The sequence below is a fragment of the Sinocyclocheilus anshuiensis genome, unplaced genomic scaffold (assembly GCF_001515605.1).
Source record: "Sinocyclocheilus anshuiensis isolate Anshui unplaced genomic scaffold, SAMN03320099.WGS_v1.1 scaffold1355, whole genome shotgun sequence".
NCBI lineage: Eukaryota > Metazoa > Chordata > Actinopteri > Cypriniformes > Cyprinidae > Sinocyclocheilus > Sinocyclocheilus anshuiensis.
Window position 1 is genome coordinate 335,113 of NW_015540070.1, and position 18,156 is coordinate 353,268.

At 35.6% G+C, this 18,156-nt stretch overlaps 1 protein-coding gene across 6 annotated transcripts in view; it reads right to left on the minus strand.

Moving 5' to 3' along the window:
• Positions 1 to 18,156, minus strand: part of trappc8 (trafficking protein particle complex subunit 8) — a 63,671-nt gene that overhangs the window by 44,070 nt on the left and 1,445 nt on the right. Inside the window, exons 2-8 of one of the 6 annotated variants that reach the window (XM_016484391.1) lie at positions 11,941 to 12,135; positions 7,003 to 7,071; positions 4,327 to 4,416; positions 3,656 to 3,830; positions 1,831 to 1,984; positions 695 to 779; positions 314 to 600 (exon numbers count right to left, since the gene is read on the minus strand). In XM_016484391.1, coding sequence (XP_016339877.1) covers positions 314 to 600; positions 695 to 779; positions 1,831 to 1,984; positions 3,656 to 3,830; positions 4,327 to 4,416; positions 7,003 to 7,071; positions 11,941 to 12,135 — 1,055 coding nt within the window. Of the gene's footprint in view, positions 1 to 313; positions 601 to 694; positions 780 to 1,830; positions 1,985 to 3,655; positions 3,831 to 4,326; positions 4,417 to 7,002; positions 7,087 to 10,839; positions 10,891 to 11,940; positions 12,136 to 18,156 lie in introns of those variants that run through there. The other 5 variants (XM_016484392.1, XM_016484390.1, XM_016484395.1 and 2 more) reach the window with 5 other exon arrangements.

Genomic DNA, 18,156 nt, shown 5'->3' on the forward strand with positions numbered 1-18,156 from the left:
TGATTCAGCTTTGCATCACATGAATAAATTAAATTACATTCACAAAAATATATTAAAATAGCAAAAAGTTATTTTAAATTGTAATATTTCAAAATATTACTGTTTTAGTATATTTTTGATTAAACAAATGCAGCCTGGCTGAGAATACATTTTTTTCAACTTTTAAAAATCTTACAGCCCCCAAACTTGGCATTATCTCAAAATACACAACAAATAAAATACACCGCTACCAGGAAAAGCGAAGACAGAGTCAATCAATACAGAGACTTGAGATGAAATAGATGAAATACATGGTTGGTTTGCCTTTATGTACCTGGTCGTTTAGCTGCCGTATGTTCTTCTCGATGTGCGGCAGTAATCCTCTGAAGGTGAACTCCTGGATAAACTGCCGGATGTGGTCGTGGTCATTCAGGGTCAGGCAGGTTCCTCGAGGGGTCGGGGTGGTGTGAGAGGTCACGCTGGCCTGTTTTTGAGGCCTCGTCATATCCACATTGTTTACAGACTGATTGGCGTTGTTGCAAGGGTAACCGGCATCAGTGGGCTGGTCCAGCTGCAGAGGATGAGTCTCTGAGACGCCGTCTGCAAACACGAGAGGAACATCTAATTAACATTAGACAATCATTCAATCAATCTCATCAATATGAGGCTTATAACCAAAATCCCTGATAATGGGGTTCAACTGTGCTGGACTAACCTCTAATGGAGGGATCAAGACCATCTTCCTCTGCGCCGATGTTGTTTTCAACCACATTACTCACTGCAGATTCTTCATATAGCTCCTATAAAACACCACCAGGGATGAGGAACATTTCATTTTACTGATCCAATTCAATTTTCCAAATTCAGAGAAGTCTAACAGTGATACAACAGAGTAATCCCATAAGGCCAATACATGTTGGACGAAGCAAATAATTTCAGTAATTATTATTTTTTCATGTCATAAGCAAGTCTCTAACTACAATAATGTAATTTTAGTTTTACAAATTCACATTCACTGTAAAAAATTATGACCTGCAATTGTTACCTTAAAGTTATTTTATACCTGACTTAACCCATAGAATTTAGTTTTGTTGGTATACATTAATGTATTTATGCCGATTCAGCGGTATTAAATATTTTGTACTTGAGTAAAACCAGCTAACTTAGATGTTACTATTTTTACGTTAACAATTTTTTCAATGCTGTTTTGTGATAACTTTGTGAAAATAAAAACTGAAAAAAAAAAAAAAACGAGGAAATTTGGCCAAAAAAAAAAAAAAAAGTTTTACATTATGATCTTTGCGAGTTGACAAAAAGCTAATTATCATAAAAAAGTCAAATGAAAATAAGTTTAAAATAGAAACTATGTTTACCTGCATTCCGTGTGACCATTAAGCATCGTCAGAGAGCCGTGAACATGCAAACAATTAAATTATATTATTGAAATATTAACAACATTTAAATATTAAAATTCGTACTCGTACTTCAAGGAAATATTTTAGGTTAAATGGGTTCAGCTGACAAAAGTTTGAGAACAATATTTCATAATATTTAAATTAACTTTAATTGTATTGACCACAGTGGAAGAACACTATAAAAATGTAGATTATTACGTGTAACATTATTTTTATATTATAATAAAATATTTGTGATTTGTTCCACCATGGTCCATAAATGTATTTATTAAACATAAAATACTGCATTACACTTACACCCTGGATTTGCAAGGTTTTAGTTATCAAAACTTAATTTTTGGCCACAATAAGCTGCTATGTGGACCAGACCTTATGACGATAATCAGAAGTTTAGGAGTTGTATGTTCAGAGCCTGAAGTGAAGTTGTGACACTCACAGGGCTGTGTATGCTGGTCTTGTGTAAGTACTGACTCCAGGGGTCCGGCATCTGTTCGTCCGCACCAGTCCTACCACTCCTGGAGTTTATCTTGAGCAGATAGCAGCCCTGAGTACCATACCGCTGTTTCATATCTTCGTACACAGAGTCCGCCCTGAGAGACACAGAGACAGACATCAATGCTTGTTCTATACCATCATAAATATATATGACAGCCTAATCTTTCTCCCCACAGTCAGCTTATCTTCTATTCATCAGACCTTGAGGCTGCAGGCAGCATACGATTACCGTGATTGGCAACTTATCTACATGCAGACAACTCTCTGAGGAAGAAGTGGATGACGTCAAAAATTAATATTCATAGAAAAATGCTTTGCAAATGCAGTTCATGTTGCTTTTAAGATTCATTTTTATTCTACTCATACTACTTTCTCTAATTAAATGTATGCAATTACAAAGGAGAAGCAGAAATGTTTTCTCCTGACATCACTTTAGTTTTAATCCCTGAGGCAGTGTTGGATACATGTTTCCAGTGTTAATCAACTCTGTTCGTTTAATTGCAGAATCAGAACAAGCAGTTGGAATATCAAAAGCTTTGAACTGCATTCAAAGCATTTATGATTCACTAGATGCTGGACATTTATTCCAGACATCAGCTACATTCTAAAAGCGGTTTAATTCATAATTATTTTCCAGTGAAAGTAACAATGATGAATCGTGAGAGAACGCATGCTCACATACACTCAGCTCTATGCAAATGCACACAAAAACACAAATAAAAGTAATTAAAGAACAAAAAGTTATCAAGTCCATCCCTTGTTGTCCTCTCACATAAACATGTTATGGATAAAAAACTCATGAAGCCAGAAGCAATGGTTTAAAATAAAAAATGTCTTAATTATGGATTTGTTTCAAACACACAGCTTTTTACTTCACAAGATGTCATCGACAGACTGGAGTAGTGTGAACTGTGGATCATTGTGATGTTTTTATCAACTGTTTGGACTCTCATTCTGACGGCACCCATTCACAGCAGAGCATCCATTGGTGAGCAAGTGATGCAATGCTACATTTCCAGAATTTTCTTGTTAAGAAATAAAAGTCAATCATTTTCAAAGCATTGCACTTCTTACAAACATCTTAAAATTCTTCTCTTTTTTTGTGTTTTAGTGTTTAGTGTCTTTACCCCGGTTTCACAGACAAGGCTTAAGCCTAGTCCAAGACTAAAATGTAAGTCTGAGCTGTGTCAACTGAAAGAAACTTGAACTGACTGATCTTAAAATATATCAGTGCCTTTGTTTTGGCTCAAGATGCACACACCAGTAATGTGTTTTCTAAGGCATGTTTATGGAAAATGACTTAAATGTCCTAATTGAACTATGGCCTAATCCTGTCTTAGTCTAAGCCCTGTCTGTAAAACCAGACCTTAGTGGTTAAGGTTTTAGTGACTCTTCCCCCCATTTTTTTTTTTTAAATGAACTCACTGGAGGGGAAGATTTTGAGTGAATAATGACTTCAAATTAAGACTTAGAATACAGTTTTATGGACTATTTTTATGGTACTTTTACATTATTTTTGGAACCAACCTTTATAACTATAAACCGATGTTGCATGTTTGGAATGACATGAGGCTGATTAAATAATGACAGCATTCACATTTTTGGGTGAACTATCCCTTTTACCATTATGTGTGGCATGTGTGACTGTTTGACTGTAAAAGTTTGGGAGAAAAACAAAAGAAGAAAACATAACCAAGGAAACAAGCAACACAGGCATAAGAGAACACTTAAGACACACACACACACACACACACACACACACACACCTCTGCTCGTCTCCCTCACTGATATCATGAAGCAGGACATAATATTTGAGCGTGTTGGGGATAAACCATTTGGGATGAGTGTATTCCCCACTGTGCTGGATTCGGTGCTGTTCCTGTGACAGCTTGAGGAACTGCTCTGTCGGTACCGCCTCACAGGACGACACCACCAACATACCTGCAGCCGAGTTCAGGAGATCTCGCAGAATACAGATGAACAAAACTGAGACTGACAGAAAAGGGTGCTATACTGTGCTGTACATCTTTTTTTTTTAAACCAATTAAGTCAAAAATCTGGCCAGACTGGGTAAAAAAGTCTGGATTTTTCTTATTGTTAGTAAGCGTGATTCACTACCATTCAAAAGTTTGGGGTAAGTAATCATATTGGAATGATGTGATACGTAATAATACTTCACAGTATTATTTTTATTATAGTTTTGATCAAATAAATGCAGAGTTTGGTCATCAATAGACAGTGCGGATTATAATTTATAATTGCCATTTTTTTTTATCATTTACTATAGAAACTATACATCATGACATTTTATAGCAGTCTTAGCTGAACGTTATATATGGTTCAAATTTCAATGCGTCCCTCATGGTAAAGGAAGAGGAAAAACACAAGCATAGAAAGAAATGAGGTAGAGTTTTTAGCAAAGAATCTGGAAGGATACAGGCCAGGTAGTGGTTGAGGAACTCGTGCTCTGACGCTGGCATGGACTGCAGGAAGTTCTCCCGATAAGTCTCAAACCATGGTGTTGTTGCTGTAAGATAAACACAAAGAAATATTGTCTTGTTCAGAAATAAGATTATTACAGGCCATGTGACCAGCCCTCCAGGCGGAAGAGGAGAGAAGCACATTATGAAAGCCAAGACGAATAGAAAACCCCCCAAGAAATGCAAGAAATGATAACAGATCACATTTTTACAGCAAGACTATTTTACAGCAATAAAACAGAAATATAATTCAAGAATGTTTAAATCCAACAATCTAATACGTTTATTTAGATGTTACTACAGTTCTTCAAAAAAAAAAAAGTGGCACATAAAAGCTCCTTCTTATCCTGCAAATATGAAGCATAAAGATCAAGGTCACATGAGCGAAATATTGTGGGCAAAAAAGTCTATTGTTGGAAACATACATCTAACAATGTAGAGATGTATGTTTCCTGTTGGGTTTACGAAGCAACTTGAACTGGTTGCAAAATCTTTTGGCGAAATTCCTGTGTGGATTCTTATTGAAATGACTAGATTTATCCCACAGAAATTCGCACCTTAAATCACTTTGAACACTTAATGACCTAATCTGCATTCAACCCTTTTTTTTTTTAAAGAGAAACAGGATGTTCAAAACAGGTTGAAACATTAGTATTCATGATCAATTTTCCCCTTTTAATTCTATCCAGCAATGAGGGGAAGATGAGGATGCACTGATTTTTATGCTCCAGCTTCATTAGCTGAGTTCCTTGACATTTCGTCTAAATCAATGGCCCCCTCAGAATCATTCATGTCAATAAGCACACGGTATGCACTTCAGAGAGGGTAGAGCTTGTACACCATATCTACACTACAAAACAACAAAACCATATCACTTTCATTAAAATCAATGAAGCACACTACTTGTCTGCAGTAGCTCTGATGATTACAATTGCAACATTCTAGTGAGAAGAAATAGGCTAATTTATATACTTTTTCTTTAACTTTTATTTGTGCTTTAAAGCATAACTTTTTTTTTTGGTCCAACGTCCTAAAAAGGTCCAAAGTCTATCCTATGACGACATTTGTACCATGTACCATATTAATGTTTTATACAGACTTCGTTCAGATACTTATATTGCAAAGATTATTTTATTATTTAAAACAAACATCAGTTCATAAAACTTGTACACTGTACTTAATATTTTTTTATTTGGGAGGGACAATGAAATATTTAGCTGAACTTTACCTGTTAATACTATTTTTGGATAATGAACATTGTAATTAGCATACCCCCTGCAGTAATGCTGTTAAAGCTGCTAATCATTTTTAATCATAATTACAATTATTCATTTGAAGTAACCTCTATAATTCATAATATGAAGTGATTAAGTATATCTCTAAAAAAATGTGTCTGATTGATGTCTCAAAGCCAAACTTAAAACCAAAACTTAACCAAACATTTTTGAAAAAGTGTTTTGCACATCCTAAATAAATACATGGTAAACAAAAAAGTAAAGAAAAAAATCCAAACATTTAAATAATCACCTAATTTTTTACTCAACAGAGCATTAGTGTACCAATGCAGTGTTTAAAAAATGTTTATATTGTATGCTACAGAAAAACATATTAATTGTTTGACTGATACAGATACAGTATCTTGCCAAATACAGTGAAAAAATGTGGTTTAAATTGGTTTAACTCTGCATTATGTCACATACGGTCATATTTATGGTTTTTGGAAGTAAAAACTTTGAATTACCATAAACTTTATGTTAAAAACAGTAAAAGGACATTACCAGAAGTCACTGAATGACAAAAATATATGAATATATTTTATTTAAATAATTTAGCTTATTTTTATTGTCATCAGTAATATACATCAGGGTGTTTTGTGTTATATTTTATGTTATTTAGTTAATGTTTATTGCATTATTTGTGTTTATGACCCTGTGCATGTCTACGTATATATGAGTATTGGCCTCGTACAGGCACAAATATGCCAACCATAATACTGGAAACATTGTTACAGTATTTTCTGAATTTCTGGCTACCTCAGTTGCTTTAAACTGTAAATTTAACAGAAAGAAACCAATATTTCACATTAAATCAAACTGATGAACTACGTTAAAATGTATTCTGCTTGAATTCAGAAAAAGCGCATGTAAAGTCAATCTCTACTTCACAGCAAAAGGAATGATGGCTCTAAAGAAGAAAATCAACTAGACTATAAAGTGAAACACATTCTGACTGAATGGGTAAAATGACTCATTGAACTAAAATTTCACAAACAAACTGAACCCGAACATTTCTGAAACAAAAAAAAATTACACTTAAATTTCAGTCAAAACTGATTGTCAATTGGAACACCAACTATTTGGATGTACAGTAACTGAAGAGATCGCCAATCCATTATTTGACAAAGCTATGAACACGTCTACCACTGAGAGTTTCAGCCCAATGAGTCTCAAACACACAAAAAGCTAAAGAACCACCACCAACATCCTGAGAAAGTGGAGGAAGCTGGATTGGAAAGAGGAAAGAAGATTTAGTGACAGTTCTGCTACAGAGCGAGCCGGGCCGGGAAATAACATGGAGAAGGCGACTGAGGAAAGCCCTCTCGCACATTCCCAGCAGGGGAAGGAAGGCAATACCTGTGTAGTACTTGGACGAGCTCAGCTGGGTGAGTGTTTCTTTCCAGTCAGAGTACCAGGGAACGCTCGCTTTGACCGTGCGGTCTGAGAGGAGAAGAGACAGGCAATCTGGTTAAAGCTCACGGACAGGAACCACAGAAGCGTAAGGCATCCAAAACCAAAACACAACCCACCCCAAACCCTGCAGATGCACCTATGATCTGCACAGACAAAATGTCAAGACCAATAGCTCTTTGTGTTTGTAAAAAATGGTCCGTTTATTTTAGATACTGATATTTGCAATGCTTTTCTACAATCTTACCAGGAGCTAAAATACATCATAAGATCGATTTTATAAGAGTGTAAATTAAGTCCAAGGAAGAGTTCACACAAAAATGAAAACTTGCTTAAATTGTACTCACCCTCAGGCCATCCACGATGTAGATGAGTTTGTTTCTTCATCAGAACAGATTTGGAGAAATTTAACATCATTTGCTCACCAATGGATCCTCTGCAGTGAATGGGTGTCGTCAGAATGAGAGTCCAAACAGCTGATAAAAATATCATAATAATCCACCAAATTAATCCACATGACTCCAGTCCATCAATTAATGTATTGTGAAGCGAAAAGCTGTGTTTGTGTAATAAACAAAACCATCATAAAGTCGTTTTAATTTAAAACCGTCACTTCTGGCCAAAATAGAAGTCTGTAATCCATTATAACACTTCCTCCAGTGAAAAAGTCCATCCTTTGTTGTTCTCTCACATCAAAACCCACAGACTTATTTGTTTAAAACTGTTCTGGATGGTTCTTGGTTGTAAATACTCCTTAATCCGTGCATATTTCTCTCCTTATTCAGACAAAACGTAAGCAACGGTTTGAAGTTTAAAAAAATCTTAATGATTTGTTTATTACAAACAAGCAGCTTTTCAATTCACAAAATGTTAACTGACGGACCAGAGTCTTGTGGATTACCTGGGGATTATTGTGGTGTTTTTATCAGCTGTTTGGACTCTGATGGCACCCATTCATTGCAGAGGATCCATTGGTGAGCGAGTGATGTAATGCTACATTTATCCAAATCCGTTCAGATGAAGAAACAAACTCATCTACATCTTGGTCGGCCTGAGTGTGAGTAGATTTTCAGCAAAATTTCATCTTTGGGTGAACTATTTCTTTGACTTATTTTCTGTGAACTACCCCTGGCTGGTGTGACTGAGTGGAGGTGGGGCTAATTTGCGTATTCATAGATCTGCATATAGTAAATGAGGCAAGGGTGTAGAGTTACATTCAAGCTATTTTAAGGCATGAGAAAAAAAAATTTCACATGAAAAAAAAAAACATTTAAATACTGTATGTATTTTAGATGATCAAAGATTAGTTTTAAAGGATAACCTTTTTGACTACAGGGGAACTTTAACAGAAGTGAACTTTGACAATGTGCTAAACTGAGTTCGCACTGCAGACTAGGGATATGCCGGTATCAAATTTTCATGTTGCGATTAATTGCTAATGCTTTTATCACGGTATACGGTATTATCCCGATATTGAAATTAGGTTTAAAAAAGGTGCTGTCATAATAAAGTATAACAGGTCTAATAACTTTTTTCTTATAACAAAAATAACTGAACATTTAAATGCAATAAAGCAATACAGAAAAATGTATAAAGTTAAAAGTTTTACACAGATTAAAGTGCAAAAGAACTATAAAGACCAATAGGTATCACTTTAAAATAAGACCTCATTAGGTAACCTTAGTTAATGCATTAACATTCACAATGAGCAATAGCTACATTTGCTACAGAAGTTATTAATCTTTGTTTAAAATATACAAGTCTTAGTTCATGTTAGCTCATTAAATAACACAGTTGCAACTTTATTTATTAATGATATATTAATATATTCATGAATGTTCAGAAAAAAATTTCATTGGCAGTTTATGTTAACTAATAATGAACTAATGTTAACTAATGAAGCCCTAATGTAAAGTGTGACCGAACAATAAAGAATCAAAACACTTTCAAACAATATCTATAGTCCAGATTAAAATGTAAAAAAAGTTTGAAAATAAATAGCCTATTAAGTCTAAATATTTAAGTACGGTATTTAGAAGTGCCCACAATAACAATATCGTGCATATTCATTACCGTGATATACCGCATCACCGAATACCGGCACAAGTCTACTGCAGACCCAGAAAGCAAATGAGCATTGTTCTAAAATCCCATTTTCCTGATTATCTTAGACATGGGCACGTTCAGTTGGCATCTCCCGCTGTGTGAAAAGGCAATCTACTAAATGTAGGATAATGAAGTAGACTGAAAAATTACATATAATGAACAACATGTAACATACTTGGCCCTTGAAACATACATAAAACACAAACTACTGGTACCAGTTCTAGCAGAAGCAGAAGTAAAAAAAAAAAATAATGGAGTTGGATGTTTCTAGAGAAATCTATTGGTCAGGGTGAGTACAGCACACACACACAGCAAACCAATGCTTTAAAATCAACATGAAAGACCATTCACAACCCCTCCTCCTTCCATAAAGTGACACACTTCTGAGGGAAACAGAACGCTGTATGATAAAATTAGAGTGCAAAGTCCTTTTTGTTTCGTTCAGAATGTATTGGATTGTGAAAAGCAATCAGAGCCCTGAAAGTGAGTTTGCAGATTGTGGATGGGATGATAATTTTGTTTAAGGAATCAGGCTTTATTTAAGTCTCTACCTGCTGGGAACTGGAATAATAGCTTAGATATGAAGGCTAAAGGTCAAGTTCACTTTCAAAAGCATCTTTTGAAAAGGTAACTTCCCCCATTTCCCCGTTACATTACTTTATTCTGCATGTAAATCTGTAAAATTTTGGAGAGGATGCTTTACCAAGCCTAAAGCAATGCCTAGCTACTTGGCTATTGGTTAACCTTAATTTACCCGCCCACCGGTCCTAGATGACATCACCTAAAAATAAAAGTTGTTTCAGAGCTGGAAGATGTTATTTTTATTAACATTTGGAATGATGTGCACTGATAAATAATGTGCAATACAGTGTTGATATTGTTCACTAAAAACTTAAAAGTTTATTAAAAATAGCATTTGCATTACTTGAAACAACGTTGATGTAAAATAAAATATAAAAATGACATGAAAAAATTGAAATTTTGTCTTGGCTACTAACTGAAATAAATTTAAATTTAAGTAAAATTACTAAAACTGAATTTGAAAAGTTACTAAAACAAACTAAAATTAAAATGAAAAGTACAAATAAAAATAAAAAGCTATAATAATAATAATAAAGCTTACTCAAAATATAAAATTAAATATTATAATTAATTAATATTATTATATTTCATTTATTCATTCATAATATAAATAACATATAACAGTACATATAATTCTAAAATAACTGAGACAATAAGAACAGGAATATATTATGCATTTAAGTACGTAGGAACAGTTTTGATTTCATGTTGAATTTTGAGCATAGAGTTTTGAGACCTTAGCTTTGTAGTCAAACCAACCAACCAACCGTGAAGTTCACATTCAAGTATGCTAACGCTGCTGTTTGTTGCATCTTGACTCTGTTCTCATATTCAGGTGCAATATGTTCATTCAGTTAAAAGGAGGATGCTGCTGGTGTAGAGAGGTGTGTTAGTATCTAAATCTCAGGGGTTTGTTGTTAGGCCCACCCAAGTGAAGGGTGCAGCAAAGGGACCACGTGGGGGACGGGCTCTACTGGGAGCCTAGGATCTGAGAAGGGACCAAACACTTCACTTAACAGCACAGCATAGCACACGTGTGTGACCTGGCATACACACACCAGAGGAAAACATGTGTATGAGGGTCAGAGCTCTTACCAAGAATTCATCCACAGGAGAAGTTGGAGAATGGGGGGGGGGAAGAAAAATTTAAAAATGAAAAAAAAAAAAAAAAGATCAGAAATGATAAAACAAATGTGTAATGCAAACCAAACCCTTTAATTTCATGGACAATTACAACATTTAATTCTCACTTTTCCCCTCAAGGGCTTTGCTGCCCTCATCAGGTGCTGACATGAGAAACTACTATGAAATGAGTCTCATTCAAAAAAAAAGTGATATTAATAATGTATTAAAAACTTTCATAAAATGTTTACAAGCCCCCTGCACCTATAATTATCTTTTTTTTTTCTTTTTTTCTGACATATAATTATTCTGTCTTTTTTTTTTGACAGTGAGATCAAAAAAAATTTCTGTCCAGAAGAAGCTACACAACATTCTTTTCTAAAATGTTTACACACCCCCTGCAGAATCTATAATTATTAGTCTTTTTTTAGAGATCAAACCATTTTTCTGTCTTTTTTTTTTATATTTTCTTATTCCTTTTCTAAAATGTTTACATACCCCTAACAGAAACTATAATTATTATTTATTTTTTTAATATAGATAAAAGAGTGTTTTGCATTAAAAAAAGGATAAAACACCAAAGTATTTATTTATTTATACAGCTGTTTAACTGCAGACCTTAAATACTACATGACCTTAAATACTATAAAATTTGTATGAATAGTATAAAATCCAAATTTATCCCATTTTCTAAAGGTCTGCCATTACTTTGGAAATTAGAACTATTATTTTTCTGTGCATCATATCACTGTATATTGTGATATATATTGCTACCATAATGAAGAAAACATAATGAATGGTTGCTTATATTGCCCACCCATACATGTAAATCCACAGGCAAAACAGCTGACTAATAGTCACATACTTCATAAAACTGATCAACATTTTGGAGATTCTGCACGGGCTGTGTAAACGTATGCTGCATTAGGAAACAATCTTTCAGTTCCCGTTTTTGTTCACTTCAGGCTATTTCCACTTTCCTACTTTAAAAATGTGGCAGTAATATAATCAGGTCCTCTACAGATTTCTCCTGGTGAAGTTAAAGTGAACAGAAAACTCTTTGCAAGCACTTACCGCTGATGTTGAGGTCGTAGTCTCCAGCCGTGATGACGTTGGCGGGCGACCCTTCAGGAGGCTGGCAGACAGAGACCGCCTGGCTGAGGAGTCTGTGCATCTCTGGGGTCTGTGGAGGCCGTGTGTTGATCCCAGTCATGCTGATCCGGAGGCCCTTCACCACAACCACCTGGTTATTGGGGTCACGCAGGTGACCTACAGTATGGTAACGGGAGCAAAAAAAAGAAGATGAACTGGCTGGTGTCAAATTAATAATGGTGCTGCTTATTCTTCTGAAGCTTTTTTTCTAGGTTCTAGGTTCTAGACTTAAAGGCCTGTTCACAACTTCACACCAAGAACGATATCTATATTATCTATAGCGATATCTATAATAGGGATGTAACGACTACCGGTTTGATGATAAATCATGATAAAATTCCGCACGGTTAGTATTACCGTTTCATCTTTTAATTATCATTAACTACCGTATTGGATTACCGCGATTTGAACAACTCGCGATAAATAAATACTGTCCAACATAAAGCACAGTTTTAAGTAACAGTCTCACGTGCGCACAGCACGCAGAGTAGTTTCGTTTTGAGTGAAAACAGGGCGGAAAAGCTGGGAGGTTTTAAAAGAGTGCTAAGGGAATTATACAAATTAATATATGAATTAATTAATTATATGAATGTATCTCTGAAAGTTCTGACTGTCTTAAGAAACGATTCGATGGCATTTTGTTTTCATCTTCGCTCCATGTAATACATAAAGGAAGTGTTTTTAATCTCAATACTGCTTTGTCCACGGAGGCTACGGGAAACAGCTCTAATTCAGCTTTTCCACAAGCGCCACCTGCTGTCAGCGAGTGGATTTACAGAGACTTATATTTACATTCAGTCTGTGTGCAGTTTATGTCTGGCCAAAAAAGGACCGAATTTGCATACCCTGCTGTAAATTTTGACCGGTTGATGAAAAACAAGCTTGTGGATTCCACACATTTAAACAATTCAGATAAGTTATCTAGGAATTATTTATGGAGCAGATAAAATACATATAATCATTTATTAATCAGTTATCATTTTTACTTATATCTTTTTCTTTATTTAAAGGCTGAAATGTGAGGTTTACCTTTTTATTCAACTTTTTCAAAGCTTTATTTCAACATTTACATTAGATATTTCAGTCAAGTTGTCATTTAAAATCTGAACATCATTGGTAATGTTATTGTTTTAGTGATTATGCAAACAAAAAGTAATTTTATTTGTTGTTTGTTGATTTTTAAATATAAAACTTGGTGAAGGGATTTGTGTGCCGGTACTTTATTAACATCTCCAGCACATTTTAACAATACCGTGATAATACTGATAACCGTGATAATTTTGGTCACTATAATCGTGATAAGAAATTTACATACCGTTACATCCCGTGACGTGACGTGACATGTGGCCAAGTATGGTGACCCATACTCGGAATTAGTGCTCTGCATTTACCCATCCAAAGTGCACACACACAGCAGTGAACACACACAAACCGTGAACACACACCCGGAGCAGTGGGCAGCCATTTATGCTGCGGTTCGGTCGGTGCCTTGCTCAAGGGTGCCTCAGTCGTGGTACTGAAGGTGGGAGAGAGCACTGTACATTCACTCCCCCCACCTACAATCCCTGCCGGTACGAGACTCGAACCCACAACCTTTGGGTTATGAGTCCGACTCTCTAACCATTAGGCCACAACTTCCCCACCTCCCTTATCTAAGATAACTATATTAGCGTCCACACCAGCAGACGATATCGTCAGTTTATTCTAATCGCACGCTCATCTGCCGCTTTAAATTCTCGAGCTCGATAGCAGGATTGATTCTGATTGGGTGTCAATGTCTGTATCCTTCATCAGCTGGAAAAAAAATCATTCTGAAAGTGATTCCAACTACATGTTTCTCTGTGCCTTTATCGTTATAGCTGTGGTTTGGACTCTATTCTTTAATATTGAGAACGATTTTTAGAACTACATCTTTATAGATATATTTATAGTTTTTGTTCTTGGTGTGAACGGGGCTTTACACAGTCTAGAACCCAAGGCTGGTTCAATCTGGACCACTTTATCATAAATGCATATTAAAATGATTTCTTTACACAAAGGAACTGAGCAAAATTTTCAAAATGTTTTTGGATGGTCTCTTATGCTCATCAAGACTGCATTTATTTGATAAAAGAAATACTGTAAAAACAGTAATATTTTGAAATATTATTACAATTTCAAATGCCCGTTTTCTATTTTAAGTTTTCTATTAATATATTGTAAATTGCAATTTATTCCTGTGATGCAAAGCTGAATTTTCAGCATCAGCCCACCTGATCCATCTTCACCCACTCTTCCCTTGCAAAATGCATGACAGGAACACCCAGTTCAAATATGTTGCCACCCCTCTACCGAACATTCTCCCATAATGCACCTGTGTGTTTTCACTCCACTATCCACATGATAATCACAACATAAAGAATAAAGATGCGACTTTGCTCCTCTGCTGCCAAGGCATTCCTGAATAAATCCAATCACATCACTGAGGGACACACACGCACACACACATAAAGAGAGCACTGTGTTCATTTGGGTCAACCTAACTGTGTTACCAGCTTTTCTACGAATCCATAACACACTGCAACAAATGCAATGTGAGAAATGGGGTTTTCTTAGTATCTGAAAGAGTTCTCTGACGAGATCAAGTGTATTAGTGTAGTCTATGACTGATATGAGAAGTCTGTGCCTATTCTGCTATACAAAATGTGCCATGTTTTCCCACAATTGCATGAATCCTGGAAGACCAATATTGTTGATAAATGGAGCGATTCTAAGATTTCAGTCAATGAATGTGATGATGTAGCTCAGACAGGAATTAAAAGCAGTAGGAACAAAACCTGAAAACAAATGAAATAGGAAACAGTGCACAAAACCCATTCCAGTTGTTCCAGAGGAAAATGGAACATGATTAGCTTTTTAAATGTTATAATTGGTTAATAATGTTATTTTGTTCAAATCATTTTTTTGTAAAACCAACAATTTTTGTCCACATTAAAATGTCAGAATTACATCACTTCCTATTTGCAAATCCTTTTATAGCACATGCTCTTATGAAGAAAAGAGTTCATTACATTTACATCCAAAATGACATTGCATTCAAGGCACACATTTTATCACTTCTTTCTTACCCAGGGAATTAAACCCTTGACCTTGGCGTTGCAAGTGCCACGTTCTACAGATGAGCTACATGTGTCCAGTCTTGACTGTGGTGACCGGCACAGATTCTGATGCAAGAAAGTGATTCGGTTCATTTTTTTCCTCAATGGTTAACATTTGGAAAGGAGGCCAAAGAACACAAAAAATACCTTTTTTCTAAGCCCTGGGCTAATAGGAACATTTCTTGTTGTAAGAGTGACTGACATTTTTAATGAACCAATTAAAATGGCATCTGTTGTCAAATGTTCAAGTTAAAGTTAAAGTTTATGAATTAATACTTTCAGCAAAGACGCATTTAACTGATCAAAAGTGACAGTAAAAAAGTGGAAGAGTTTCCACAAATATATATAGCAACTGTAAATATAGCAACTGTTTTCAACATTGATAATAATAAGAAATGTTAGGTGCCAACTCAGCATATTAGAATAATTTCTGAAGGATCATGTGACATTGAAGACTGGAGTAATGACTGCTGAAAATTCAGCTTTGACATAACAGGAATGAAGTACACTTTAAAATATATTCAAATAGAAAACAGTTACTTTAAATTCACAATATTACTGTTTTTACTGTAATTTTGATCAAACAAATGCAGCCCTGATGAGCATTAGAGGCTTCTAAAATATTAATTAATAAAATAAAATTAAATTAAAAATGTAATAAAATAAAGAAAACTATTAATAGTCAGCGCCAATAGCCTCGTGGGCAGTGCGCCAACATATGCGTTTCAGGTGTCCCCGGTTCGAGTCCCGGCTTGCAGACATTTCCCGATCCCATCTCCCTCTCTCTCTCCCTATTCACTTCCTGTCAACATACTGTCCTGTCTTAAAGGGGTCATATGATGCGATTTCAAGTTTTCCTTTCTCTTTGGAGTGTTACAAGCTGATTGTACATAGATAAGATCCCTGAAGTTGCCAAGACTAAAGTCTAGGGATGTAACGATTCACTCAACTCACGATTCAATTCGATTCACGATTTTGATTTCACGATTCGATTCACGATTTTTTTATTATTATTTGTTTTTTTACAAAATGAGATTTAAGACAAATTATAAATTAAATGTGTCATTTTATTATTGCTTGGACAAAATGCTGCACATTTCTTTGTGAAATTTAAATATAACACTATAATAATATACTAATATAGCACTTGCATATTATTCCTCTTCTGTTCCTCTTTGATTACTTTTATTGTACTCATTTGTAAGTTGCTTTGGATAACAGTGTATGCTAAATAACAAAATTTTAATATAATGTAAATGTAAATAACAAAACTAAATTGAAATTTTAAAACAAGCCCCAAATCAAATAAATAACACAAATAAAAGAAATCTCTTCATATAAACAAACTAGGGCTTTGTCTGTGCTCTTTCCATTTAAAATTAGAGATTAAAATGAATCATGATCCAAACAAAGATGCTGCATACATGCAACATGTGCAGTTTTTAATCTAAATTGGATTGTATAATTTTGAAATTTGAAGCAAAAACAGAACTAGTTTTGTGAAACTATACATAAAAATATCTGCATGAAACAGCGGATGAGCTGAATGAGACGCAGATTCACTCTCTGCCAGCAGGTGGCGCTTAAAGCACTTATGAACAGCAATGATGCAGTGTTAACGTCTGTGATACATTACTCAACGCTGCAAAAACACGTAGAAACCACTGAAGCTCCCCTGAGCGCAATCACAAGTATGATGATCTGGTCAGTCGCACTGCTCCTAAAAAGAATTTCATAGTTGCACGCAGTAGTTTTCAGTCGCAAATGCAACTGAAATGGTCGCACTGTAGAGCCCTGCATCTAAACTTTTCTAAAGACAGTAAGTTCCCCTCAGACATACATTCATATAAACTCCTACTGGTAAGGGGCGTTACATTTCCGACGAGTGCTTGCGTTGTTCGGCCAATCACAATGCACTGGGTCAGCTGGCAAATCAGAGCAGACTGCGCTTGTCGGAAGGAGGGACTTTGTAGAAAACGAAGCGTTTGAGAGAGGCGGGGCATAGAGGACCTACAATAATGTACAGTATTTGAAAAATAATGTGTTTTTTGAACATTAAAGCATGTCAACATATTCTGTTACACCAAATAATGATCTTTAAAAAAGCATAATATGACCCCTTTAACAAAGGCTAAAAAAGCCAAAAATAAATCTTTAAAAAATATATTTTAAAAAATGTTATAAAACCCCAAACTTTTGATCGATTGTGTATCTTGGTCGTTCACTTACTACGGTGTTCACTGTAAACAAAGGCAGTTTCCTAAGTTGAGCCAGTTGATCTGATTGCTTGCCTCTTTAGGATTATCCCATATCCTTTACTAGATATAGGCTGGTGATTAACAGCACAGGCCAAACACAGACCTCTCCAGCCAGTCCAGAGGTAATCTAACCCTCACCAATAGAGGCATCTGATCTGTGCTGTGTCTGTCTAAGGCTCTTGTCACTAAATGGTCAGGTGAGCGGAAATCAGATCAGATTTCACAAACAGAGAGATCAAATTCAGATGAATCCGGTTTGAAACCCTTCCTATCATTTGACTGAGGATCAGAGCTGGATTACAGAACGGGCCAGAAGGCCTTACACCAGGGATCCTCAAATCTGGCCCACGAGATCCACTTTCCTGCAGAGTTTAGCTCTAACCCTAATCAAACACACCTGAGCATGCTAATCAATGTCTTCGGGATCATTAGAAAATCACAGGTAGGTGACTTTGATCAGGGTTGGAGCTAATCTCTGCAGCGCATTGGCCCTCCAGGGCAAGATTTGAGGAACCCTGCCTTACACTATGAAAGGTCTCCAAAGATTTGTGGTACCAAAACTTACTGAGGAAGTACCCCTAGTGCATAAATCGCAAAGAAACAGATAGAGCCCCCGGCCCCTCTGTGCAGAAGACCCTAAGTTTCTTAACACAAAGAGAATTTGCTGACCATTAGAGCCCTGGGCTGACCTCTAAGGCCCCCGGGCCCCTCAGGATGCAGTGCAAAAACTTGAAAAAAAAATG